The sequence below is a fragment of the Neovison vison genome, chromosome 1, assembly GCF_020171115.1.
Source record: "Neovison vison isolate M4711 chromosome 1, ASM_NN_V1, whole genome shotgun sequence".
Taxonomy (NCBI): domain Eukaryota; kingdom Metazoa; phylum Chordata; class Mammalia; order Carnivora; family Mustelidae; genus Neogale; species Neogale vison.
Genome location: NC_058091.1, coordinates 88816175 through 88842104, shown reverse-complemented (window position 1 = coordinate 88842104; position 25930 = coordinate 88816175). Strand labels below are relative to the sequence as shown.

At 43.4% G+C, this 25930-nt stretch overlaps 1 protein-coding gene across 1 annotated transcript; it reads left to right on the top strand.

Annotated features, from left to right (window-relative positions):
• The first annotated feature begins 16 nt into the window (after nucleotides 1–16).
• On the top strand, nucleotides 17–18462 carry MRPS10 (mitochondrial ribosomal protein S10). The gene is made up of 7 exons (XM_044250790.1): nucleotides 17–105; nucleotides 11278–11342; nucleotides 11432–11504; nucleotides 13807–13943; nucleotides 15588–15696; nucleotides 17015–17104; nucleotides 17559–18462. The coding sequence occupies exons 1-7, from the start codon at nucleotides 58–60 to the stop codon at nucleotides 17637–17639; spliced, it is 603 nt and encodes a 200-aa protein (XP_044106725.1). The 5' UTR covers nucleotides 17–57; the 3' UTR covers nucleotides 17640–18462.
• The last annotated feature ends 7468 nt before the right edge of the window (nucleotides 18463–25930 follow it).

Below are 25930 nucleotides of genomic sequence, written 5' to 3'. Positions count from 1 at the left end.
TGGCCTGAGGGCGTCGCCGTGACCCCGGAAGCAGTCTTGGGAGGCCTTGGAGGCAAGATGTCGGCGCGGGGAGCGCTCGGCTCCATGTGCCGGCGTCTCTGGCAGGTACCTGGCGGGCTGGGGGTGCTAAGCCAGCTAACATGTTAGTAGCCACAAAATCTGATTACCAGATGTCGTTGTGGCCATCTGGAATTTTCTCCGATATTTATTCCTCATCGTGGGGCTTTGCCGGAAGGTGGCGAGAAAGGGGCTGGTTTTATTTCGTATTCTCTCACGGGGTAAAACATAAGATTCAGGACAAAAACGGGAACAAGAATCACAGTATGTCAGAGCTGGAAAGAATATTGAACAGCATATGTTTCAAACCCCTGCTTTCAGGTTTACAAAATAAACTGAAGCTCAGAGAATGATTGCCTCGGTAAAATTAGGGGCTGAACTGGTGCAAGGTCTTAGACCTCTCATGGAACCAAATTGTGATGTTTTTCTGATATCTGGAGGTTGTGAGATTAGATGAGAGTCGCTGAAGTCTTAGGAATGGGTTAAGGATTCTCTGCCGTTCTTTGGAGACAAAGCAAAAACTTAAGCAGTGATTCTCAAAATATTTAGTCTCACTACCCCTTTAACATTTTAAAAGTGGTTGAGGACTCTAAAGAGCTTTTGTTTTTGTGGGTTTTAGCTATGGTTATGTAGCTTACTAGAAAATCAAACTGAGAGTCTTAAAAATACTTATTCATTTAAAAATAAAGTTAGCTTATGCTTATTAACTTTTTTATGGAGCGATAACTAAGTTTTTCAGGGTTTGTTATAAGAGTGGCTGTGTTTTCTGTTTTTGTAAGTCTCTTGTTAACTTTAAAAATAAAAGCAAAAATGAGTTTATTCAGGAATTAACAGAATTGCAATTTCGGACATGCAAGCTATGGCAAAACTAATGGTAAGTCCGCAGATAAAGGAGAGGCACATTATTTTACAAAGAAGGAAGTACATAGGAGGGACTGTTTTGAATGGAAGTCCATTGGAGAAAAGCAAGAGTTCAGGGTGAAGATGGTTTCTCCTTGGCTGAATTGCAGGGTGGTCAGTTTCTTGTAGAAGATTCAGTGTAGGTCTTCTTCTGTTGGAGCCGGTAATTGATCTTTCTTTTCTGTTGATGATTCTTCTCTTGAGGCCTGTAATTGGCAAGCAGTTCTTCCTGTAATTGATTTTAAGTAGTGTGGGTCCCCCTTTTACCCAGCTCTGCTTGAGTGAGGTTTCCCTTCATTTTTACATCTCCTTTTGATTAAGATCTTTCTCCAAAAGCATTGCTGATTGGGGAGTCAGGTTTCCATGTTTAGTGGTTGTGTCCCTCAGTGTCGGGAAGGACTTTTCCTGGTTGCCATGTTTTATGTCTGAGGAAAGCTATAGATTGGAAACCTACTGAGGTCTCATTCAATAACAAGGAGGGGTGGCAGGGAAAATGCTCAGGCATTTCCATCTGTCAAGACATTATCAAGCTTATGAGCACTGGAGATCATCTCCTTATTGGTTACATCGTTTTTACAAAAGTTCGACAGGCTAAGTACAAAACTTAAATAATTACAGAAAACAAAAGAAGTGTTGTAACAATTTCAGATTGTATGATGGTTCTGCCCTAAGTCTGAAGGTAGCCAACGGAAATATTTAGTGGCACTTATTCCAAGTTAGGGGAGGAAAGTTACCCCTACAAAGGCAAACTTGAAGTCCCTGCTTCATGTAGCCATGAAGACAAAATAGTGAAGGCTATAAGATCACTCTGAAAGAATTAACTGAGTGCATTTGGGAAGATACAGTGTAGTCATAAACATGAAGCTAATAGCTAATGAACTTTTTACAAAAATAGTAAAACTTCAAAGATAAATGAAAGCACTATTGTTATCCCAAAAGAACTGTTTGGAACCAAATGTCATCCAATAATACAGCACATAAGGTTGCAAATTCAGAGATTGTGAATTTGGATAAGATGCCAGAGTCAGTTAAGAATCCGGATGAACAGGAGACTTGTGAATGCTGAACTGTCTCACCCTTCAGAAAAAGCATGTGGAAGTTTTTTTGTTTGTTTGTTTAAAGATTTTATTTATTTATTTGACAGAGAAAGATCACAAGTAGGCAGAGAGAGAGAGGGAAGCAGGCTCCCCGCTGAGCGGAGAGCCCGATGCGGGATCCCAGGACCCTGAGATCATGACCCGAGCCGAAGGCAGCGGCTCAACCCACTGAGCCACCCAGGTGCCCCTGGAAGGTTTTTTTGACCTAGGATCATGATGCGGCTGTTTCCAAAAGGCCATAATCAAAGGAAGAGGTTTCCCCCTTTCACGAGGGTTTGCAAAATGTAGAAGAGGGCATTTTCTTTTCACAAAAGAGGTAGTAGAAGTAAATGGGACAAGGTATACAGGCCTGGCCTGGACATCTTTAAAAAGCTGTTTCTTCAAATTCATTTACTTGAGTTTTGGGAAATCTTTACTTTTAGTTCATCAGATGGTGGGCAGGTCCAGTCAGTATTTGATCTTTCTTAAGATGTGTCATGTGCACTCAGCAGTCTGTCCCTTGGAGTTCAGAGCACAAGGGTTGGTTAGCAGTAGCCGATGAGGTCCCTTCCAGCAAGGTTAAAGGAAGTCTTTCTGGACGTATCTTTTCCAGTAGATGAAATCTCCAGGTTGCAAGGTGTGATGATTAAGGTCTTTCTCCCAGGAATGCACGTGAAGAGATTCCTCGACCAAAGGATGGTTGTTTTTAATAGAAATAATTAGGCCTTTATAATACGAAGTATATATCCTTTTATTAGTTGTGGGTCAAGGAGGCAGGGACCAGGTGCATTGGGCATCCTGTGACTAGCTCAGAGAGTGAGAGTCTGAGTTCCAGAGTGGGTGGATCTGAGATTCAGAAGGACCAACAACAGTTTCTCGGCCAAGGTATTGGGAGAGTCTCTACAAATGTTGCCAGTTAAATCTTAATAGTACCATTAGTGAGTTTAACTAACCCTGAGGACTGAAGATGGTATATATACAATGAAAGTGTTATAAAACCAGCCAAACAGCACAGACTTGTTAAAAGCACCTGACTAGTAACGTGGGTTCCCCAATCACTCTGAAGTTCAAGAGGGGTTCCCCAGTAGGAATAATCCTTTCTAACAGAATTTTAGCCACAGAAGAAGCAGTGGCCTGTCTATAAGGAAAAGCTTTAGTTCAGTGAGAAACATACAAACCATGACTAAAGCATATTTATATCCATGAGGTGGGGGACTAGTGTGAAATTCTTGCGAATAGATTTCTTTCCATTGCACTTTGGACAGGTGGGATGAGTGAGGTAGATATTTTTTGCGCCCTTACTAATGTTTCCCCATAGCGCCTGGGTGGCTCAGTGGGTTAAAGCCTCTGCCTTCAGCTCAAGTCATGATCCCAGGGTTTTGGGATCAAGCCCTGCATTGGGCTCTCTGCTCAGCAGGGAGCCTGCTTCCTCCTGCCTCTCTGCCTACTTGTGATCTGTCTGTCAAATAAATAAATAAAATCTTAAAAAAAAAAAAAAGAAAGACTCTTTCTCCCTCTACTTTTGACTTTCCCCATTCTACTTTCCCCATGCTCTCTCTCTCTCTCTCTCAAAAAAAAAAAAAAAAATTCCCCCATAAATATTAGTTAGTGATGCTGTCATTTTGTCAGTAGACCAATGGTTTAATGCATGTGCAGTGGTTAGTAGTGGGAATGTTAGAATTTCTGGTAAGGTCAGATTGTGATTTGGTCCAAACTACAGTTCTCTCTCTCTTTTTTTTTTCTTTTTTTAAGATTTTATTTATTTATTTGACAGACAGAGATCACAAATGGGCAGAGAGGCAGGTAGAGAGAGGAGGAAGCAGGCTACCTGCTGAGCAGAGAGCCTGATGTGGGGCTTAATCCCAGGACTCCGGGATCATGAGCTGAAGGCAGTGGCTTTAACCCACTGAGCCACCCAGGCGCCCCACAGTTCTGTTTTTATCAAGCCAATAATTACTCTCTTTCTGATATTGTTTTTCCCTCTCTGGGACCAATTGTTGGGTATCTCTGGTTAATTTTTCCAGATTATCATTTTGGGGAACATCCCTTTGGACCATGACAGAGGTTTGGCTATTGATTTCTTTGAAAGCAGTATTTTTGTTGAAAGTATGGTATTGAATAAATTGGAAATAGGAAATGTTATTAATTTATCATGGGGATAAATTGGAGATTAGGAAACTTTTTTTTTTAAGATTTTCTTATTTATTCATTTGAGAGAGACAGAAAGAGCACAAGCAGGGGGAAAGACTGAGAGGGAGAAGCAGACTCCCCACTGAGCTAGGAGCCTGACGTGGGGCTTGATCTCAGGACATGAAGATCATGACCTGAGCCAAAGGCAGATGCTTAACCATCTGAGCCACTCAGGTGGATTTGGAAACTTCTTGACTGCTTCCTAACATTCCAAAATTACGAACTACCCCAAAGACATACTGACTGTTGGTATAAATTTGCAGCTTTACCCTTAGCCAAAATTCAAGGATAGTTAAAGGGGAATCCCTTGATTTTTTTTATTCAGTGGCCTTAATTAAGTGCAGTGGCGGGAATGGCTCAGAAGTTAGTAGAATATCTTGCTACAGGGTCTGGTTATTGGCTACAGTATCCGATGGGTCCATCATGGTCCTGGTGTTTTGGGATGAGTACTCGCAAGGGTGTTCCTTTACCTTCCATGTACAAAGAGTAAAGGGAAGTTGGTAATTAGGATGTCTGAGGGCAGAGGGCTTTATTAAAGTCCCAAAAGTTTTGTCTTCTTGATTTTTCCAAATGATAGGATTGGGGTTTTTTTGTTTGTTTGTTTGTTTTTTAGTAAAGCATATAGAGAGTGAGCCATAGAAGAAGTTTCCAAATCCAATTTCAACAGCAGCCAGCCAGTCCACGAAAACCTTGTAACTGGCACTTCTTTTTAGGTTTGGGGAAGTTCAGGATGGTATGAGTCCTCCCTGGATCCAAATGTAGTTCTTGATCTGAGATAGGTGCTCTGAGTATTGAGCAAATTGCAGTTTTTCCCTTTGTAGGCTTTGTGTTCCTTTTTAAGGCCCAAGCCTAAAGCTTTAGTAGGTAGATGCTATCTTACTGAGAAGAGATTTGAGAAGGGCAACAGAAAGGCAAATCACCTACATTAACAAGGTGGAGCCTATAGAAAACTTTGTCATCCAAATCTGTTTTTAAGGTTGGTGAAAAGTAAGGACTCTGTGCATGTCTGAGGCCTTACTGTCCAGGTGTCTTTCCAACCTTCCCAAGTGGAAGCAAAAAGATACTGGCTATCCTTACCAACTGGAATACTAAAAAATACACTCTGCCTTTCAGTTACAGTGAAAAATTTGCTTTCATTGGGAATGGTTGTCAGCAGCATGTGGGGGTTGGGAACAACAGGGTGCCAAGGGATAACAGTGTATTGTTCAGAGGCCGTAGACAAACCTCCATCCTTGGCCATTGGGTTTTCTCACAGGTCAAAAGGGGTCGGTAGTAACTGGACTAGTGCAGGGGATAATAAGGCCCTGAGCTTTGTAATCTGCTATTACAGGCTTGATGCCCTCCGGGGCTTCTTTAAAGGTATTCATCAATTCTGGGGAGAGGGTTGAGGGATCTGTTTGAATCTTTATGGGAAGTACTCTGTAGATTCTACCTATCAGTTGAGGATTTTGTCCAGAAAGAGGATTTGTGCCAGTAAGGACAAACAGTGTCGCCAGATGCAGCCACAGTACTAACAGACGTGGAGCAAATAAAAGTTGTCAAAAGGTCATTTAATCCACCTTGTTGGCCATTTTGATTACTGTCAAATTCTAGAATTATTTCCCTCTTTTGGGAGAAAGGAATTCCAGCATGATACATTTATTTAAAAAAAGTCCTGGCCCAGGGCGCCTGGGTAGCTCAGTGGGTTAAAGCCTCTGCCTTGGGCTCAGGTCATGATCCCAGGGTCCTGGGATCGAGCCCTACATCGGGCTCTCTGCTCAGCGGGGAGCCTCCTTCCCTTCCTCTCTCTGTCTGCCTCTCTGCCTGTTTGTGGTCTCTGTCTGTTAAATAAGTAAGTAAAATCTTTAAAAAAGAAAAAGTCCTGCCCCAGGGGCGCCTGGGTGGCTCAGATGGCTAAGCATCTGCCTTTAGCTCAGCTCATGATCTCTAGGTCCTTCGATCAAGTCCCGGGTTGGGCTTCTGGCTCAGCAGGGCATCTGCCTCTCCCCCTGTTCATGCTGTGTCTCTGTATCTTTCTCTCTCTAAAATGAGTAAGTAAAACTTTTTAAAAAGTCTTAGCCCAATAAATGAGTAGGAGCAGAGGAACTAAGGAGAAAAGGGTTTGTATCTCCCAATGGAGCTAGACCAACAGGAACTGGTTCAGAGACAGGAAACTGGTGAAGTTCATTAGAGAACCATTTGTTTGAACCATTTTAGAACTGTAAGGCAGGGAGGAACTGCTTTGCAGTACTGGGACTGAGCACCAAGAGTGTAGTTCTGGTGTCAGTAAGGACAAAGATTTTGTTCCTGAACTGAACAGTGGTTTCTCTGAGCCAATGGAGAGGGATTTTGGGGAGGAGCCCCTATAGTTCCTCGTAGCCATTGGAAAGGCTGGCTGTAGAGGGCTGAAGACACCTGGAGCACTTATGATGGTAACCTTTTTCCCAGTGTTCTGGCTCTTTGCAATAATAGCAGAAACTAGAAAGTTTTTGGTTTGTTTAAGGACCTTCATTTGTTTGAGTTGAAAATTAAGAATTTAGGGATGCCTGAGTGACTCAGTCAGGTAACTGTCCAACTCTTAATCTCAGCTCAGATCTTGATCTTGGGGTCATGAGTTCAGGCCCTGCATTGGGCTCCATGCTGGACATGGAGCCTACTTAAAAAAAAAAAAAAAAGAAGAAGATGGAAAGAAAGTTAAGAATTTTAGTGGTCTTTTAGGTGACTGCCCTAGGGTACTAGCAAGCTGGTTTGCCAAATTAACTAAATCAGGAGTGGACGCAGTTTCCCACTCCATCTTGGTTTTTTTACCTAAAAGAGTTAGCCCAGTTCAGCCCATTAAGAAACATAGCTAAATGCTACTCTGATGGATTCAACATGAAAAAGAAGACCAGAATTTTCTTTGAAAATAATCTGAAATCAATTACAGTAGTCATGAACAGGTTCATCAGGCTTTTGTATGCGAGACTGAACTTTGGTCCATTCAACAGGCTTAGGAAAAGCTACTGTAATTGCTTGGTGGAGATTTCCAGCAAATGTTCTAGCATCTTAGCAAAAGTTAGGGGTCTGTTTCTCTAAATTCCTTTCGCGATATTCCCATTGGGCTAGCTACAGCCAATATTTGGCTTAGCCCTCATCAACATGCATATGGTCTAATTTCTAAAAAATCTGAGAAACCAGGTTGGTAAGTTTTAATAACTATGTGAAATGCTTCCTGCAAACCTGTGGGGGTTCTCAGTCACTACAGGAAACTTCAGCTGTGGCTCTCAATTCAGTGTCATTCTAGAGAACATAAGAAATTTGGGTGTTATTTGGATCCTCAGAAGATTTTAACTTTAGGGGCACCTAGGTGGCTCAGGCAGTTAAATGTCCACCTTGATTTCGGCTCAGGTCGTGATCTCAGAGTTGGGAGATCAAGCCCCATATCAGGAAGTCTGCTTGAGATTCTCTCCCTCTGCCCCTTCCCCACTTGGGCACAAGCATGTTCTCAAAAAAGAAAAAAAAATTTTTTTAAGTAAAAAGATTTAACTTTAAAGGGGCAGATGTTGATAGGTTTCAGTAGAGGACGGAGCAGGCTGAGGTTCGGATGCAAAAGAAAGTTTGGTGGGAGAATTAGAACAGGGAAGTTGAGGGTGTGGAGGAGCTGGAGGCGTCACAAGGGGAAGGAGGGTGATGACACCCTGGGGGTGGGGGGCGGGAGTCTGCTGAGCATAAAGTAGCTGCCACAGTCCTGGGAGTTGGGCAGGGAGGGCATCCCTCAGACCTCAGGAGCTTTTTTATCTTTGCTGCAATTAGTCTAGAAATTGTATTTTGTGGAGAGGCTATTTTAGATTCCATGATAATGTTTAGAAGCTCTAAGATACCAATCAAAATAGGCATCCTATTCAGTTTTGACAGTTTTGGAGACTTCCTGGTTTAGTTGGGAGGAAATCAGAAGTTCCCCATAATGTCCATTGACATTCTAAATTTCTTTTGATTAAGTCAGTAACTACAGTTAGAGATGGTCAGGAGGAAGAAACACAGCTTTTAAACATAAAACCACTAGTGTTTCAGAAGGGGAGCTGCCCTCAAATCATTTTAATGACGGGGATCCTGTTTCTTAGAGGTTTTTCTCTAGAGTAAAAAAAGAAAAATTGCTCAACAGCACAGTTTCAACAGGAACATCTAAGTTCCAAAGGCCAGCACGGAACCAATAGGAACAGCCCAGTTCTGGAAAGGAGGTGGACCAAAACTAACACACTTCCATTCCAAGTAGGCACAGTTCCAATAGGAACTGTCTGGTTCCAAAGAGAAGTCAGTCCAAAGGTCAGACCAGCACTCTCTGAAAGGACAGAGCCTTGAAACAGATCCTGGAGAGCTCAAAACGCAGAGAGTAGAGCTCGAAGTCCAGGAAAAACAGCCTCCAACTCCAGGGTTGGTAAGAGAACAGTGAACTTCATTGGCTCTGTGTGCCCTAGCACCTGTTTGCTCATCAGCCTCGAAGTTGTTGAATATTTCTGGATCCCACTTCTTCTTTTTTTTTTTTTTTTTTTTTAAGATTTTATTCATTTATTTGACAGACAGAGATCACAAGCAGGCAGAGAGAGAGGAGGAAGCAGGTTCCCTTGCTGAGCAGAGAGCCTGATGCGGGACTCGATCCCAGGACCCCGGGATCATGACCTGAGCCGAAGGCAGAGGCTTTAACCCACTGAGCCACCGAGGCGCCCTGGATCCCACTCTGATCACCAAATAATGTTAACCTTAAAAATGAAAGTTATTTGGTTTATTTGGGAATGGCAGAGAATTGCAGTTTGGGACATGCAAGTTATTGCAAAACCATGGACAAGTCCCAGAAACAAAGAAGAGAAATATTTTATGGAGAAAAAGGAAGAAGTTGGAAGGGGTTTTGAAAGTCCAGTGGAAAACAAGAGTTCAGAGTGATGGTTTTTCATTGGCTGAGTTGCAAGAGGTAATCATTTCTTATATAAGATTCAGTGAACATCTTTTCCTGTTGGGGACACCCGGGTGGTACAGTCCATTAAGCATCCAACTCTTGGTTTCTGCTCAGGTCAGGATCTCAGGGTCATTAGATTGAGCCCCATATCAGGCTCCACACTCAGTGCAGAGTCAGCTTGAGATTCTCTCTCCCTCTCCTGCCCCTCCACCCAGATAAATAAAATAAATATTTTTTTAAAAAGTTGATTTGTGGTTATAACAGCACTTTTTTTTTAAAGGATTTTATTTATTTATTTGTCAGAGAGTGAGTACAAGCAGGGGGAGCAGCAGGCTGCCCGCTGAACTGGGAGCCTGATGTGGGGCTTGATCCCAGGACCGTGAGATCATGACCTGAGCTGAAGGCAGACGCTTAACCCACTGCACCACCCAGGCATCCCTAAGCTCCAACTTTTAAAAGCAGAGATTTGTACTTGGAGAATATGACTGGAAAGTGTCCTATTGCTTAAATCTGTGCCCCCTCCTTTTTTAAGAGGGGGGGGCCAAAATCAAGAGTTAGATGTTTAACTGCCTGAGCCACCCAGGTGCTCAGACCATTGGGCTTTCTGCTCAGCAGGGAGCCTGCTTCCCCCTCTTTATTTGCCTGCCTCTCTGCCTACTTGTGATCTCTCTCTGTCAAATAAATAAATAAAATTTTTAAAAAATAAAAAAATAATTAAAAAAAATACTTATTTAACCCCTGTTGTTTAAAGTTTTATTGTACTGAAGTGTTACTTTCATTTTCTGAGTTTTTTTTTTTTTAAGATTTTATTTATTTATTTGACAGACGGAGATCCCAAGTAGGCAGAGAAGCAGGCAGAGAGAGAGGAGGAAGCAGGCTCCCTGCTAGGACCCTGGGATCATGACCTGAGCTGAAGGCAGAGTTTTTAACCCACTGAGCCACCCAGGCGCCCCTTCTGAGTATTTTTGAGGATCTAACTATACTGTACTTTCTCAGGTTACATTTTCTTTTTTTAATTATTTATTGGGGTGCCTGGGTGGTTCAGTCGGTAAAGCATCTGCCTTGGGCTCAGATCATGATCTCAAGGTCCTGGAATTGAGCCCCGCATTGGGCTCTCTGCTCAGTGGGGAGTCTGCTTCTCTCTCTCCCTCTGATCTGTCTTGCTTTCTCTCTCTCAAATAAATAAATACAATCTATTTTAAAATTTTTTATTTTTTATTTTAGAGAAAGAGATCGAGCAAGCATGGAGTAGAGGGGCAGAGGGAGAGTGTTTTAAGCTGACTTTCTGCTGAATACACAGTCCCACAGAGGGCTGGGATCTTATAACCTGAGATCATAACCTGAGCCAAAACCGAGAGTCGGATGCTTCATTGACTACGCCACCCAGCACCCCTCCCAGGTTACATTTTTAAATCAGGAAAGCTCAAGGGGGAAACAGATGGCAAATTACTTTATTAGATAGAGGCCCACAAGTGTCCTGCAGCTAGAAGTTTTGTCCACCAGAGGGAGCTGACAATAAAGGATGCGGAAAGGCTGGATTGTTGGGAATATGAGGTACAGCAGTGGTGTAAGATGATGTGTGTTTCACTGTATTTCAGTTTATTTATAAATCTCCCAGCCAAGCCAAGAAACTTACAGTAGAAAGATGTATGAAAGCTTTTCAAAAAGGGTACTTTAGTATTCTTACTTCAATTGTTATAAATAAATTAAAAAGAGACTTGCTCAGAAATAGGCAAGGTAAGTATTATATTGTAGTACATTAATCTATTAAAAAAAATGGGAAAATGAAGTCACTTTTTCCTTGATGTCCACATACTTAAAATCATAGGTGTTCTTTCAGTGTGAGAATTGCTTATGTGTGTCTGTGTAAAGTGCTTTTTTAAAAAGTTCTTAATCTAAGCTTTAAGAGATCTAGATGCTGTCGTATTCTGAGAATTTGTTTGGATTACCAACTCTTTCATTGTCCTCTTGTTTTTAAATGAAATTTAATCTGGCATTTTAGTTACCCTAGTATCTTCATCTGAAATAATGAGATAGTCCTTAATTTGAAGCATTGTACATCTTTTGATTTCTTCTTTTTTTTAAGGGAGACTGAATGTTTAAGGATTGACTTTAATTCTAAAACATGCTCCCCCCCTTTTTTAGGGTTCAAGGAATTTTTCTGTAAACCCTTCTAAGAGCAGTACAGCCAGAAATGGTGGCTTTCTCCTGTAAGTATGTAATTAGATGGGCTAAATTGAATAAGGAAATGGGCTTTTGTACTATATCACTTAGGTTTTTCCTTTGTTTCCACACGTAGCACTACCAGTATGAAATGGGTACAGTTTTCAAACCTACACGTTGATATTCCCAAGGATTTGACCAAACCTAAGGTATGTACTTCCTATTTCTTTTTTTTTTTTTTTTAATTTTTAAATTTTTTTAATAAACATAAAATGTATTATTAGCCCCAGGGGTACAGGTCTGTGAATTGCCAGGTTTACACAGTTCACAGCACTCTTGTACTACCTGTTTCTTGATAAAGAGCTGTATTAGCAATAGATTTTCCTCTGTATTTCATTTGAGGCTGTTTCCCAAACACCTTATGGATAAAAATGTTTTGTTCTGGAATAACAAACATTTTGTGGGGCAGGGTGTGCCTGAGTGAAGTACTCTGACATTTCTGCATGCTCATACCATCTTTCAGGGGGTCAGGGAATTGGTTATTTACCCCAAATAACTAATTACTGTGAGAAGAAGCAGATTTTTGCTTTAGCTCAGCACAGTGTGATGAGTAGTCATAATTAATGGTGCAGAATGCTTCATATTATGTTATAGAAAATGTTTTTCTTGGAGGCTTCAAGTCTTTGTTTCCACTTTAAGGCATAGAGGCTGGGCCTGGACAGTCCTTTATTATTCACAGCAAGGAAGAGCATTACCACTGGCAAAGAAAATCTAGAAGTAGCTGTGTAACCTTGTTTCCTTTAAATAAGAACCATAATTTATCAACCCAGTTTTTGTGTAAATTGTGGTTTAAACAGTCCTTACAAATTCTGGATCTTTTCAGTTCCACCCCTCAAAAATAATCCCTTGTTAACCGTTCGGTATGACTCCTTCTAGACGTTTGTGTGTAACCATCCTCTCTATGCATGTGCTCACCAAACTGGATTCTGCTATACATCATGTACTGCTCTTTTGATTTGTTTTCACTGAATAGATACTGGATCTCTTTCCATGAAAGTACATACGAACCCTGGGCCTCCACGCCAGGTGTTCTCATGGGCAAGTCTGTAAGGAAAGGTGGTGGCGTGGGCACAGTGATAGGCTATGCCCTTTATAAGTGAGACAGCTACCACTTACTCCAGCCACATGTTGCCTGTAGACATGTAGACTAGTGATGTCTTAAGTTTTCCAAGCTAACCTGAAATCCAAATTTTTATTCAAAATCTCTTGAGTTTTCCTATCACAACAGATTCAGACTGTATTTAAAGCCCTACAGGGACCAGTCAAAACACATCTTGGAGCTCTACTCCCTTTCCCCAGTCCCCCAAGTTATGATACAGAATATCAGCATAGTCTCTTCTTCCAGCAACTGTATTTGGGGTAATTGAGAGTAAATGTCTAGGTAGCTTCCTGGTTAATAAGTAGATCTCCTTTCAGGAGTGAAGTAATTTAACCCTGAATCATTGGATTAGTAAGATAAATTACTGGTCTAATGGACAAATGAAGGTGAATGTAATTCATCTCTTGGAATAAAGTCAGAAATGTCAGACCCATTATTCCTAAGATCTTTAAGTATTAGAGTAGAAGAGGGAGAAGTTAAATGTACAGTCAGTGCCAAAACATTTTAATTAGAAATGAGTAATTTTTCTATTAGGGCAGGCAAAACATACACGAATAAAACCTAATAAGGAACGCCTGGGTGGCTTATTCAGTTAAGCGTCTGTCTTCAGCTCAGGTCATGATCCCGGGGTCCTGGGATTGAGTCCTGCACTGGGCTCCTTGCTTAGCAGGAAGCCTGCTTTTCCCTCTGCCTGCCACTGTCCCCTGCTTTGTGCACTCTCGCTCTAACAGAATCGAAAAGAAAAAAAACTAGTAAAAATATGAATAGCAATAGCTTGGCTTTGTGTAACAACATTTTGTAATTTGTAAGCACTTCATCTGTGTTTTGTTATTTGTTGGCCACAGGAATGCTGTGAACTCTAGCATAAGGATGATCCTATCATATATATGAGCAAACTGTTGTGCAGTGAAATCCTGGGACTTGCCTGTTTTTACTCAGCTGGAAGTGGCAGTTTAATTCCCAGTCCACATCTTCTGACCTTCTCACCAGGCTACTTTGTTAACAGACCCCAAAATCTTTTCCCATTATGTATTTGGGATCAGATACCAATATCAGTATCAAATATCAAAAACTATGAAGTTAGAAGGTTCCATTAGTGACTTTGTAGGTTGCTTGAAAGGCCTTTTGATTTAAACTTTATTTTAACGGATTGTAGGAGTCATTGTGGAGATCTGAATGTGAAAGTAGCTAGGTAATTAAGCTAATAGTATTAAGCTATTACTCAGCATTTTTTGCCCCGCTTATTAGTAAACTCTGAAATTGTTCAATTGAGGATAATACATGAAATTTTCCAATTATAAATACTAGAGGAACCATAACTGAAACTTTTGTTTTTGATTTTAAAATTGTAGATAACCATCTCTGATGAACCAGATACATTATATAAGCGCCTATCAGTTTTAGTAAAAGGCCATGATAAGGCTGTATTGGACAGTTATGAATATTTTGCAGTGCTTGCTGCGAAAGAACTTGGTATCTCTATTAAAGTGTAAGTATGGGGCGCCTGGGTGGCTCAGTCAGGTTAAGTGTCTGCCTTCTGCTGGGGTCACGATCCCAGTTTCCTGGGATTGAGTTCCACACTGCGGGGGGGGTGTCTCTGCTCAGCGGGGAGTCTGCTTCTACCTCTACCCCACCCCTGCTCATGATCTCTCTCTCTCTCTCTCTCTGTGTGTCTCAAATAAATAAATAAAATCTTCCAAAAAAATAAAATAAAATGTAAGTATGATCTTTCCTAATCTGACCTATTATCTGCTATAACGTGATCAACCTGAAAACCTGAAAAATGGTGCTGATTAAGGTAGCATAGAAACTCATAGTGGGTAGAGTTTAGGTTTATTGTATTATCCTAATCAGGATTCCTGCCTACTAGAATTTTTAAAAACTAGAACGAGTGAACAAGGAAAATAAAGGAAATCCTTTTTTTAGCAATTGCACAGTCATAAGGAGACCCACGAAGCCCTAATGTCTAGAGACTCCGTGGGGCAGGGAGGTGAATTAGGTGAAAAATTAATCTTTTCAGGCTCTGATGGTCTTTGCTAATAGCTATTGTTTCAAAACTACCTCTGGAAACATCACTCACCTAGTCATTTCACGCAGGAGCAAGGCAAGCTTCAGATGACCTTGAAATCACTGCTGGGTCAAGTATAACTATAGTAGTCTCCCCCTTGTCCATGGAGGACACTCAGCACCCCCAGCCGGTGCCTAGACCTGGGAAGGGCACTGAATCCTGCATGTCGTTTTTTTCTCCTATACCTATATGCCTGTGCTAAAGTGATTTATAAATTAGTCACAGTAAGAGATTAACAACAACACCCAGTCATGAAATAGAACAGTTGCAACAATATACTATAATAAAAGCTACGTGAATATGCCTTCTCTCTCTTCCTCTCTCAGAATACCTTCTTGTGCTGTACTCAGCCTTGGGATGATGTGAGATGATGAGTTGCCCAGGCAGTGCGACGAGATGAGCTGAGTGCTGTAGGCACTGTGATGTCACGTTAGGCTGCTCTTAACCTGCTGACTCTTTCAGAAGGACTTACCTGCTTCGGGCCTGTGGTTGGCCACAGGCGGCTAAAACCGCTGGAAGCAAAACCATGGATAAGGGGGGGCACTGCTGCACCTCTTTTGTCACCTGCTCCTTCTGGTGCTGAACAAGGCCCATTTAGGGCTTTGCCAGGCTTGCTTTATAAGAAAACAGAAGGAACCCACACCTTTCCCATAATAGGCTTTTTAGTTTCGTGGTTATTGGTAGATTTGCAGGTTTCCCTAAAACAACACACACAGTAACGCATTAGTTCCACTCTTCACAGTTCATACATTTTGGCCAAAACCAGACTAAGGTGGGCAGCGGGTAAGAGCCGGAGGCATGCACTGTGCCCTTGCATGCCAAGGCTCAGTTCTGGGTCTGTGGGATATTTGTTCCCCTTGCCGTCTGCCGTGTTTACTTTGGCCTGGGCTTTATGACAGCAGTTGTTAACGCGTGACAGTCTTGACAGCTGCAAGTCTGTAAGTGGTAGCTAATGCCTATAATTATGAGCCCCGCCTACGAAATTGTGGAATCATGCTTTGCTATCGGTGACTCAGGTTTTAACACCACTTAGCTTAGTATGTTGTTTGCCCATTGATTTTTCAGACATGAACCTCCAAGGAAAATAGAGCGATTTACTCTTCTCAAATCAGTGCATATTTTCAAGAAGCACAGAGTTCAGTATGAAATGAGAACACTTTACAGATGTTTAGAGGTGAGTTAATTTCAGACATTAAAGTGTTTTTGAAATGCCCGGGGTTTTATACTAGCACCCCGTAACTGTCCTTTGACGTTGACTGGGTGGACTTTCTGTCAGCCGGTGACTTTTGCCTGGAGAAAAGGTAAATGATAGGAAATGAGACTCACAGCCATCCTTCAGAGCAGTTCGTACTTCAACTCAGCAATGCAGGGTATGCTAATTTTCATACAGTATGAAACCTTGGAAGGATTTGGCTTATATTTCATAAATTCTAGTGAAGTTCCTACATAGTTCTAGTGATTCTTCTCACACACTAGTGGGTTTTCCATGTCCACAGCGGGAAACAGGAAGGTTTTTCATTCGTCAGTTACTCGTTCGTGCATCCAATCGGGTCAGCATGGTCTTGTGGTTAAGGAGGCAAGGGTTCTGGAATCAGGTCCAAGTACTTGCACGTCCCAGCAGTGTGGTCTGCACCTCAGTTCCCCCATCTGTGGAATGAGCGATTCTGGTATGCATCTCATAAGTTTAGTGTGAGGATTAAATGCGGTATTTATTGAAAGCACTTAGAATCCTCCTGTTACATAGTAAATGATTAGTAAATGTCATGAAAACAAATGCAGGTAAATCACACTTGCCAGCTGGGTTGCATAGAGCCCTGGTTTTAAGGTATCCAGTGCGCTGTGCTCGCCCCTTCCAATCAACCAGAAGATCTTATTTATTTATTTATTTTTAGTTGTTTCTTTTTATTTATTTATTTATTTATTTATTTATAAATAAAGATTTAATCTATTTATCAGCAAGAATCTGTATGTGAGCAGAGGGAGGAGGGGTTTCAGGGGGACAAGCAGACTCCCCTCCTGAGTGGGGAGCCCAATGTGGGGTCAGTCCCAGGAGCCTGAAATCATGACCTGAGCCAAGAGCAGTTGCTTAGCCAGCTGAGCCACCCAGACACCCCAATACTTTTTTCCTTTTAAGCTGGAATTCTGGAGGTATCTGGGTGGCTCAGTCCGTTAAGTGTCTGATTCTTGATTTCATCTCAGTTCGTGGTCTCAGGATCATGAGATCAAGCCCAAGCTGGGCTATGTGCTGCCCATAGAGCCTGCCCATAGAGCCTGCTTGGGATTCTCTTTCCATCTCCTTCTGCCCCTCCCACCCTCACCTACGCTCACGCTTTCTCTCTCTCTTAAAAAAAAACAAAGCTGGAATTCCGTGTAAGATTTCATAGTGAAAGAAGAGGCTATACAGCTTTTACTTTAAGAAAAAAAAGAAAAAAAAAATTAAAATTTCTGCTTTAACAGCATATCATGAACCAATTTCATGTTTGAAATTTTAGTTAGAACATCTAACTGGAAGTACAGCAGATGTCTACTTGGAATATATTCAGCGTAACTTACCTGAAGGAGTTGCCATGGAAGTAACAAAGGTATGACTTAAATTTCTGGCTCCATTGGCAAGAGGTATGTATTATTGTTTTGCTACTTCACGGCCCTGTCCTGGCCCGTGGAGTAGTGGGGAGTGCCTGAGGCAGACTGGGGGCTGAGTTGCCACCATGGTGGGGGTCCTTGCCTCCCTGCGCAGTGCCGACAGCCCACGTCCTCCCCAAGCTGTCCCTGATCTCCCTTCCCCTCAGCAGTAGTGGACAGAGGGGCCGCATTCATTGGCAGTCCCTGGAGATCACCGAGTGATCCGTGTGAGAGTGTTTTATACACTGTCCAGGTTCCTTCTCCTTGTTGGAAAGCCCTACACAGAGATAAGGGGGAGTGAGAGGGAAAAAGAAAACAAGAGGACTTGAGGGAACAAAATGAATAAATCCCATCTGTGGCCAAAGAGTTCAGTGAAGTCCACATTATGTTATAGTTCTGTTTTTCTCTTTTTAGACCAAATTAGAACAGTTACCAGAACACATCAAGGAGCCAGTCTGGGAAATGGTACCAGAAGAAAAAGAAAGCAAGTCCTAAAATCTCAGCGAGTCTGCTGGTGCTGGCCTTTGACCCAATAAGAGGTCAGAAATGTATGTTGAGATAGAGAGGCTCGACCATGAGTCTACCTGACCGCTCCATGCAGCCTGCGTGACCGCACATGTCCTGATCAGCTCACAGCAAGGGGCCGAACGAACTTAAGTGACACACTGGACTAGAATGAAAAACCACTTGACCTGTTCTTCTGTACACTCATCCTTTCAGTTCTGATTTTAACAAATGTGAGCAAACCACTTTGACTGCTGTGCACTAAGAGAATCGAGTTTGTATTTTGGTACTCTATACTGTTCAGTAATTAGATCGTGCTAATTTTAATCTGTATCATTTCATCTGAAAGTCAATCTTTGAAATATTCCTTACACACATTTTCCCTTTTGAGCCACCTAGACGGAACCTTCAGTTAACTTGGTTAGTTTAACACCGAACAGTTAAAGTTCTTCCCATTTACCGCAGTGCTAGCTGGCAAATGCTAGTTTGGGGATTGTAACCTCCAAATTTTACCTCATTTAAGCGTGACGTTCTTGAACATGAATGTAGTGGGCAGCATCTCACGCACTGAACTCCTCTTGTGGCCCAGACCCTCACCAGGCCACTGAGAAGGCTCACTGTTATGGAATCTGAGCTCTCAAGAAATCACTGTATCACCTTTTTCATCCTGTGATTCATTCACTCAGGAGGCTTTTGTTAACTCTGTAACCAGCACTGTAGAAAATACCAAACAGTAAATGGAAATAATGGCTTTTGAAAACTGTACAGGGCACAGATAAATATTTTTCCTTATTAAACCCCATGTTGACAAGGCCTCTTTCTTTTGGTAAATGGCATTCTTTCTCTTTGGAGAGGTCTACTTTTCCATGAAATTAAATCAGAGTTAAAAGCCTGAAAGAGGCAAAGCTACCATGGGCTGGAACTGCTGGTATAGGAACCCCAAGGGAGCGATTCGTTTCCTTTCTACAGCACAATCCGATCCGTGTCTTTTTGCGGTTTCCTTCCTATCTTTGGGGTCGTTATGACTTCTCAGTTTTTCTCCCCTTAAACTGGCATCCCGGGTCCCTTTCCCCGGCCCACTTTCAGGTATTCGCGTTTTGAATGCACACTGCTTAGGCGTCAGACTTCCAGTGCTGTCATTAACATGAAAAGAGTTACAGTCTTGTGCCGGTGACCTCACTCGGTTTCCCGCTCAGTGGTCAATGGTGTCATTCATGAGTGTGTAAGGCACGCTTATCCCAGGTCTAAGCCTCGACATCAAGAACTAATGAATAAAACAAGAGTGATGTAACAGAACTGTATCTAGCAAAGCCACAATCTGTGACCTCTTTTTGCTTTAAAAGAAATTCTTTTTTTTTTTTTTTTTTTTAAGATTTTATTTATTTATTTGACAGAGAGATCACAAGCAGGCAGAGAGGCAGGCAGAGAGAGGAGGAAGCAGGCTCCCCGCGGAGCAGAGAGCCCGATGCGGGGCTCAATCCCAGGACCCTGGGATCATGACCTGAGCCAAAGGCAGAGGCTTTAACCCACTGAGCCACCCAGGCGCCCCTAAAAGAAATTCTTAAATATGGATCATTTAAGCCTTTTTTTACCGACAGTATTAATCACTGTATCCAAAGGTGATTTATGCAAACTTGCCTCCAGTGACGGATGAATCTCCTAAGAGCTGGTTTGCCACTAAATCAGACTATAAACCAGATTACTTAGCTTAGCACTTCAAATTACATATTAAAATCTTGTTTTAAGGTGAATATACAAATAAACTACATACATAATAAAAACTTAGTGGTCTTTCTTTGACAAAAGTATTTGGCATATTTGAAGCCTACTTCCTGATATAAACAAGGTAGTTTCTTCATCCTGACGGGACTTTTTTAATTGGGTTTCCTGAGAAAAGTGCCTATTCCAAAAATCATAATTAATACCCAGGTACCATATTTTGTCCGTTTGGGGAAGGGAGGTCATGAGAGAAAAGGACCTGATGGAATGAACCACAAGGCAGGTAGGAAGTGAGGTTTTTTTTTTATTTACTGAGGTGTAATCCTGGGTTCATTGTTCTCTCTGATCTGAGATACATTTAATTTTTATATTAAAATAATGTTATTATCTGTTTAAAGTTATTGACAGACCTCCACAGATAGACTCATTCAGGGCCTGGTTTTGATGCTTTCAAAGCAAATCACTGACAGGTTCCTTTGGCTGCTTGAACATGCCACAGGAAATACATGCCACAGGAAATACATACGGCAGTTATTTTCAGCCAGTAGTCTAATTTCCTAAAGCATTTTTACTTGTTAAAGCTACCATTGATCCTTTCCTACATTATATTACTTAGTATTACCACAACTTGAGTGAGGAGCAGAGTGGAGAAAACACAGACTTTGGAGTCAGACCTGAGGTAAGAGTTCAACCCCCTAACTGCTTTAAACTTCGGTGGAGTAATTAACCCTGTCAGAGCCTCAGTTTACTCATTAGGAAAATGTAGGAAACAATACCTACTTATTAAGGTTAGGAGTGTTAAATTAGATCGCTGAGCAGCACTTCGCGTCGTCCCAGGGGATAATAGACCTCCACTACAGAGTAGCAGTTATAGGACAGCAGTACCAATCCGTGAAGCTCCAGGTTTTTGCACGCTGTAGGGACTGTTTAAGACCCAGCTGGCAAGGACCTCATATCTCCAAGAGGACAACACTTAGAGTGGCTACAAAGTCTTATTTATTTGCCGAAGTTGATGCGAGGGTTAATTTAGATGAGAAAACATGTAACATGCTTATTATAATCACCACCACCCATTATGCCAAGCATTTTACGTAGTCATTACAGATGCTATCTTAGTTAATCTTCATAACAACCCAATAAAGGAGTTACAATAATTACCTCCATTTTACAGGAGGGAAAACCAAGTTATGACTAGCCCACTCAGTCACCCAGTGCACAGATGAAACAGACCAAAAGTGCAACTGATCAGTGGGAGTTCCAGGTAAAGGCAGGGACAGTCTAGAAAGGCTAGGAAGTACTCGGATGTCCACGTATTAAATGCAGAATATTCAAACCTAGAATCCAAATTCATTTCCCCTTGTATGTGAGCAAAACGTACTCGTTTCCCTAAAGCTTGGAAGTAAAGAGATAGGGAGCACCAGGGTACCTCAGTCAGTTAAACATCCAACTCTTATTTGTTTGTTTGTTTGTTTGTTTTATTTATTTAACAGATCACAAGTAGGCAGAGAGGGAGGGAGAAGCAGGCTCCCCACTGAGCAGGGATCTGGATGTGGGGCTCCATCCCAGGACCCGAGACCATGACCTGAGCCGAAAGCAGAGGCTTAACCCTCTGAGCCACCCAGGCGCTCCAAATGTGCGACTCTTGATCTCAGCTCAGGTCTTGATCTCGGGGTCGTGGGTTCAAGCCTCACATTGAGCTCCAGGCTGAGCGTGGGTGGAGCTGACTTTTAAAAAAAAAAAAAAAAAGTGAGATTGATTAGGGAGGAAGTATCTGAAGAATAAAAGGTGTAAATGTGTATGAATAAAGGCAGGAAGCATGATATACAGTGTAATCCCTGTGGTCTCAGGGCCAACACTGGTCCTAAGTGTCCAAGGGGGGCGGCGACAGGAGAGTTGAGGCTTCAGCAGGGGGGTCTCACTGGGTCACAAGACAACTGGCATGGAGACGATTTACAGTAGGGCGTCAGGCCAGGCCCATTCAGGGCTCAGCACATTCCGGCTCGTAGCTCCCAGACGTTATTCCTGGAGCCAGGCTTACGGCTGACAGCGTGGGATCCCCAGCGTTGTCTGCAAATCCCCGCTCAATTCCTAACCCTGCCCTCCTTAAATCGTTGCTATTGTCACTCGCTTCCAGCTATCATTTGCCTGTATGGCTCCTAATCCTCTTTCAGGTGATATATTTATACCTCAACAGCTCAGCGGTATTTAAGGACAGGTCATGGGCAACTGACCCACACGGAAGTAGCCAACTGAATTGTAGTTTTCTTGACCAGAGGTTAAATTGAGTTATTTCATTCATAGGGGTTTTTTTTTTTAAGATTTTATTTATTTATTTGAGAGAGAAAGAGCACAAGCAGTAAGGAGAGGGAGAAACGGGCTCCCCGCTGAGCAGGGAGCCCCATGTGGGGCAGGATCCCAGGACTCTGGGATCATGACCTGAGCGAAGGCAGATGCTTCACCGACTGAGCCACCCAGGCGCCCCACGTTCATATTGTTCTTTAACGTGAGCACAGGTGCCGTGCTGCAGTCACTCCTCAGTATTGCTTAAATCTCGATAAGCACGAAGAGACAGGGATGGCACCCACTTCGCACCCCTCCATTAAGGTGCTGTGGGTGCAGAGCCGCTGCAGCTGCCAGGCACCTGTCTTCAGGTGTGAGGTGGTGGGGAAAATGGAAATCCCTGGGCTACAGGATCTTCAAGGCCTCTTCCAGGTCTAAAATCCCATTGCCATGTCACATCAAGAGCTACCCGTGAACTCAGCCACTCTTGAATCAAGGGAGCTGCTCTATAAAATTTAGGAGTAAGAGCTCCCATTCATTCAGCACTGTGCCAAGCCCTTTGCTCAGTGACTCAATAAGTATATGAGTTCCTTGTATCTGCCAAGCACTGTTGTGGATACCGGGAATTCCGTGTATATGGTAATAAAGTCCTCTCCTCAAGGATCTTGGACTTGAGATATATAAGTTGGGGGTGGAATGGGAGAATAAGATTGAGTTAAGCATGATGAAGCAAATAAAACAGGATAGTGTCAGAATGACTTGAGGGGCTACTTGAGGTGGGCTTGGGAAATAGCTCTCTGAGGTGGGAAGAGTGTCAAGAAGACAGTGACGTGAAGACATAGGGTCAGAGCGGTCTGGGCAGCAGGAACAATCAATGGTAAGGCCCCATGAGCTTGGTGTGTCTGGGGACAAGGGCTGAAGAGCATGAAGACCAAGCAGGCAAGGGCTCGATCGTGTCACACAACATGGCTGTGGGAAGGAGCGTGGTTTAATTCTGAGTGTGAATGGGAAGCCGTAGGAAGGTTTGGAACAGGAGAGTGACAGATCAGATCTTTACAGCACACTTTTCAGGCTGTAGGCACTGAGAAAGGGGGCAGAAACACCAGTTAGGACCTGCTGCAGGGACCAGTGTGAGGACACAGCCTAGACAAGAGATCAGGAATGATGAGAAGTGGTTGGACTCAGAATATGGTTTGTACGTGAAGCTGATGAAACGGCCTACTGGTAGATTGAAATGAGATCCAGGAGCAAGAAAAGATTGAAGAACGACTCCTCGTTTTAGGCCTAAGCAGCCGGGTACATGATCATGCTGTTACAGAGGTGGAAAAGGCTCGAGGGAGACATCTAAGGAAATCAGGAATTTGGCTTTGGCTTTGGCTTTGGCTTTGGCGCGTCTGCAGTCTGGGTATAGATGTCTGGTAGGCAGCTAGGTTTGTAATCTGGAGTTCTGGAGAGAGGTCCAGCTGGCGGGTTGGGATTTGGAAGCTATCAGCCTACCAATGGTTTGTAATGTTGGGGTGAGTGAGTTCACCTGGACGGCAACATGGGGAGGGCAGAGGAGAACTGACGACAAGCCTGGGAGCCCCAAGCAGAAAGAGGATTGTTAAACAGGAGGAGGTGCGAACAAAGGGCATGAGCGGTCAGTGAGTTTGGAGTGAAATCAGAGGATTGTGCGTTCTTGAAACCTGGAGTTTCGGGGAAGGAATTCATTGGTTGAACTGGGGTGAATCTGTTGGCAGATTGAGTAAGGAAAGTAGGTCACTGGTGACCACCTCTCCCTGGAGTAACAAGGATGAGTATCCAGTTGGAGTAAAGCTGTGTAAATAAGAGAGAAGAGGATGCAAAACAGTTTTGAGAATGTTCGCTTATCTATCACTACCTGAAAAACACCCAGACCCTAGTAGCTTCACTGACGCTTACTTCGCACATGAGTTACAGCTCGGTCACGGCTCGAGGACCATGCCCCACTGGGTATCAGCTGCAGTGGCTGGAAGATGAGGGCTGGAGTCATCTGCAGAGTCGCTCACTCACCCGACGCTCCCGTGGTGGAAGCCGGCTGCCAGCCAGAATGCCCCCGGGTGCTCTGGGCTTCCCACAGTACGGGGCTGAGCTCCCAGGGCAAGTCCTGAGGGAGAGGCAGGCGGAAGCCCCATTGCTTCTGATGGCCGAGATTTGGAAGTCACCTAGTGACTTCCAAAAGGGATTTTGCCTATTCTCTCCAATGAGTAGCCACAAAGTCCCATGCAGGTGGAAGAGAAGGAAAAGTAGGCTCTTCCCCTTGATGGGAGGAACAAGGGAGACCAGATCTGTTGCTGTGCCATTTTTTGGGAAAACATCTTCCACAAGGGGTTTTGTTAGAAGAAGAGCCAAATTAATACAGTAGCCAGAGAGGCAACGGGATGCGGTAGGCATAGTGCCTGGGACCCACAGGATTTTTACTATCTTCTATATGTTTAATTTCTTTCAAAATCAGAAGAATGAGAAAGAAATGCAGTCCCGACTGGACTATGTTCATCTTTACACCAGTGAGTGATAAAATATGTTTAATATTTATTTAATATTTATTTACTCAGTTTTTATCTTATGACCCATGAAGGCAAAAGCGTATGGGCTCATTGGATGCCCCATAATGGGACCCTGACTGTGGAGTCAAGGAAGGATTTTTGTTTGGTTCTGTTTTTAAAAGTGATATTCAGGCAGTTTGCAGACAGGAATGATCCATTAGAGAAGGATAAGCTGAGGACGCAGCAGAGAAAGGGAATTATTTGTGGAGTGAAGTGCTTGGGTAGCTGGAGAGAGGTGAGACCTAGCAGAGGAGCCAACAGGTGGAGAAGAAGGAAAGGGACACCACCTCCACGGACCAGGAAGTAGGCGAGAGCGTGGGCACAGGTGCAGAGAACTCTCCTGGGAAGATGAAGTGTTCCTGTGATGCATCGAGTCTTGTCTGCAATGAAGTTTGTGACAAGGTCATCAGATGGACATGGGAGTGAGCGGAAGGTTTGAGGTTTGTCTCAAAGCAGCTTGTGACTTCTGTGTTCAGGGGAGACACCAGTGAGTGATGGCAAGTGGGTTGAGTCGGACATGGCTTCAAAGGGACTAGCAGTTTTGAGGCAAAAAAGAGAAGAGGTGGAGGCAACAAGTAGTTAATTTGGCGACTAACCCTACTCTCCTGACCCCAAGGGACGTGGGTGAGATGAAAAATCCCTGAGTGCCCTAAAGGATGACAGGAAGTGGAGCCCCTACTTCAAGGACTTCGGAGAACATCAAGAGATTAGGGATGTACAGAGGCGGGGGCTATGTGAGAGAGGGGGTGAGGCCTGGAGGTGTAGAGAACAATTCAGGAATAGCCAGCGGTAGACAGCAGTGTTACCCCTAAGATGATGAGATTCATCATCTGATGAGATGGGAACGAACGGCTGCTCCTAGAACCTGGAAAAGTGCATCAAATCTTCTGGTTTCTTCAAGGTGTCATTTTAATATTACATTAAAATAAGCACAAATATATAATTGATTAGAAAACAAATTTGCAGGACATTTAATATAAAAACAAGAAGAGACTTAGAGATATTTTAAGCCATCTCCCAGATTCTTCTCATGTACTCACACTTGGGAAAGAAAGTAGGAGAAACCCTTTCTCTAGGTTTTGGGTGAAGGGTGTTAGAGGGAATCATTTGTCCTTTAAATTAGGAAATGAAAAATTTCCTAGACTCAAGGGTGTGGCTTGCTGGGACCGAGCTTGGGGACCTTCACGTCACAGATTCTGCGGCTTCTCGCTGGACTGTGGGGAAGAGTGAGCCCCAGATCGCCAGCAGGTTCTGTCTTGTGGGCTAGGAGTTGGTCTTGCTCCCTCTCTGGCCTTCAGAGTCCCCCTGTGTCTTCAAGTTGGGCCTCTCTGGAGCAACATGGTGCCCAACTAAAGGAACAGGGAGCGTGTGTGAGGTGGGGGGGGCGGTGTCGGTTTCCTGCCCATCTTCTCCCTTCAGAATCTGGCTGAGTTACATGATTGACAAGACAGAAAGGAGGGGTGAGGCTGGGAGAGCTTAGCTGACTGGAGGTCAGACCTTCCAGAGGAATCTTCTAATGATCTTAGGGTGCTGAGCGGGCCTGGTCCCACCCCCCTGCCACCTGCCCTATACCGCCCATCGTGTTCAGTCACCAGGAGATGAGGAAGAGGTTGGGTGAGCAGAGGAGAGGCAGGAAGGGGACCCTCTCCTAAGGCATCGATCAGCAGCAGCCCAGGAGGCGGCACAGAGCCTGGCTCCCTGACATCCCCCCAGGCCAAG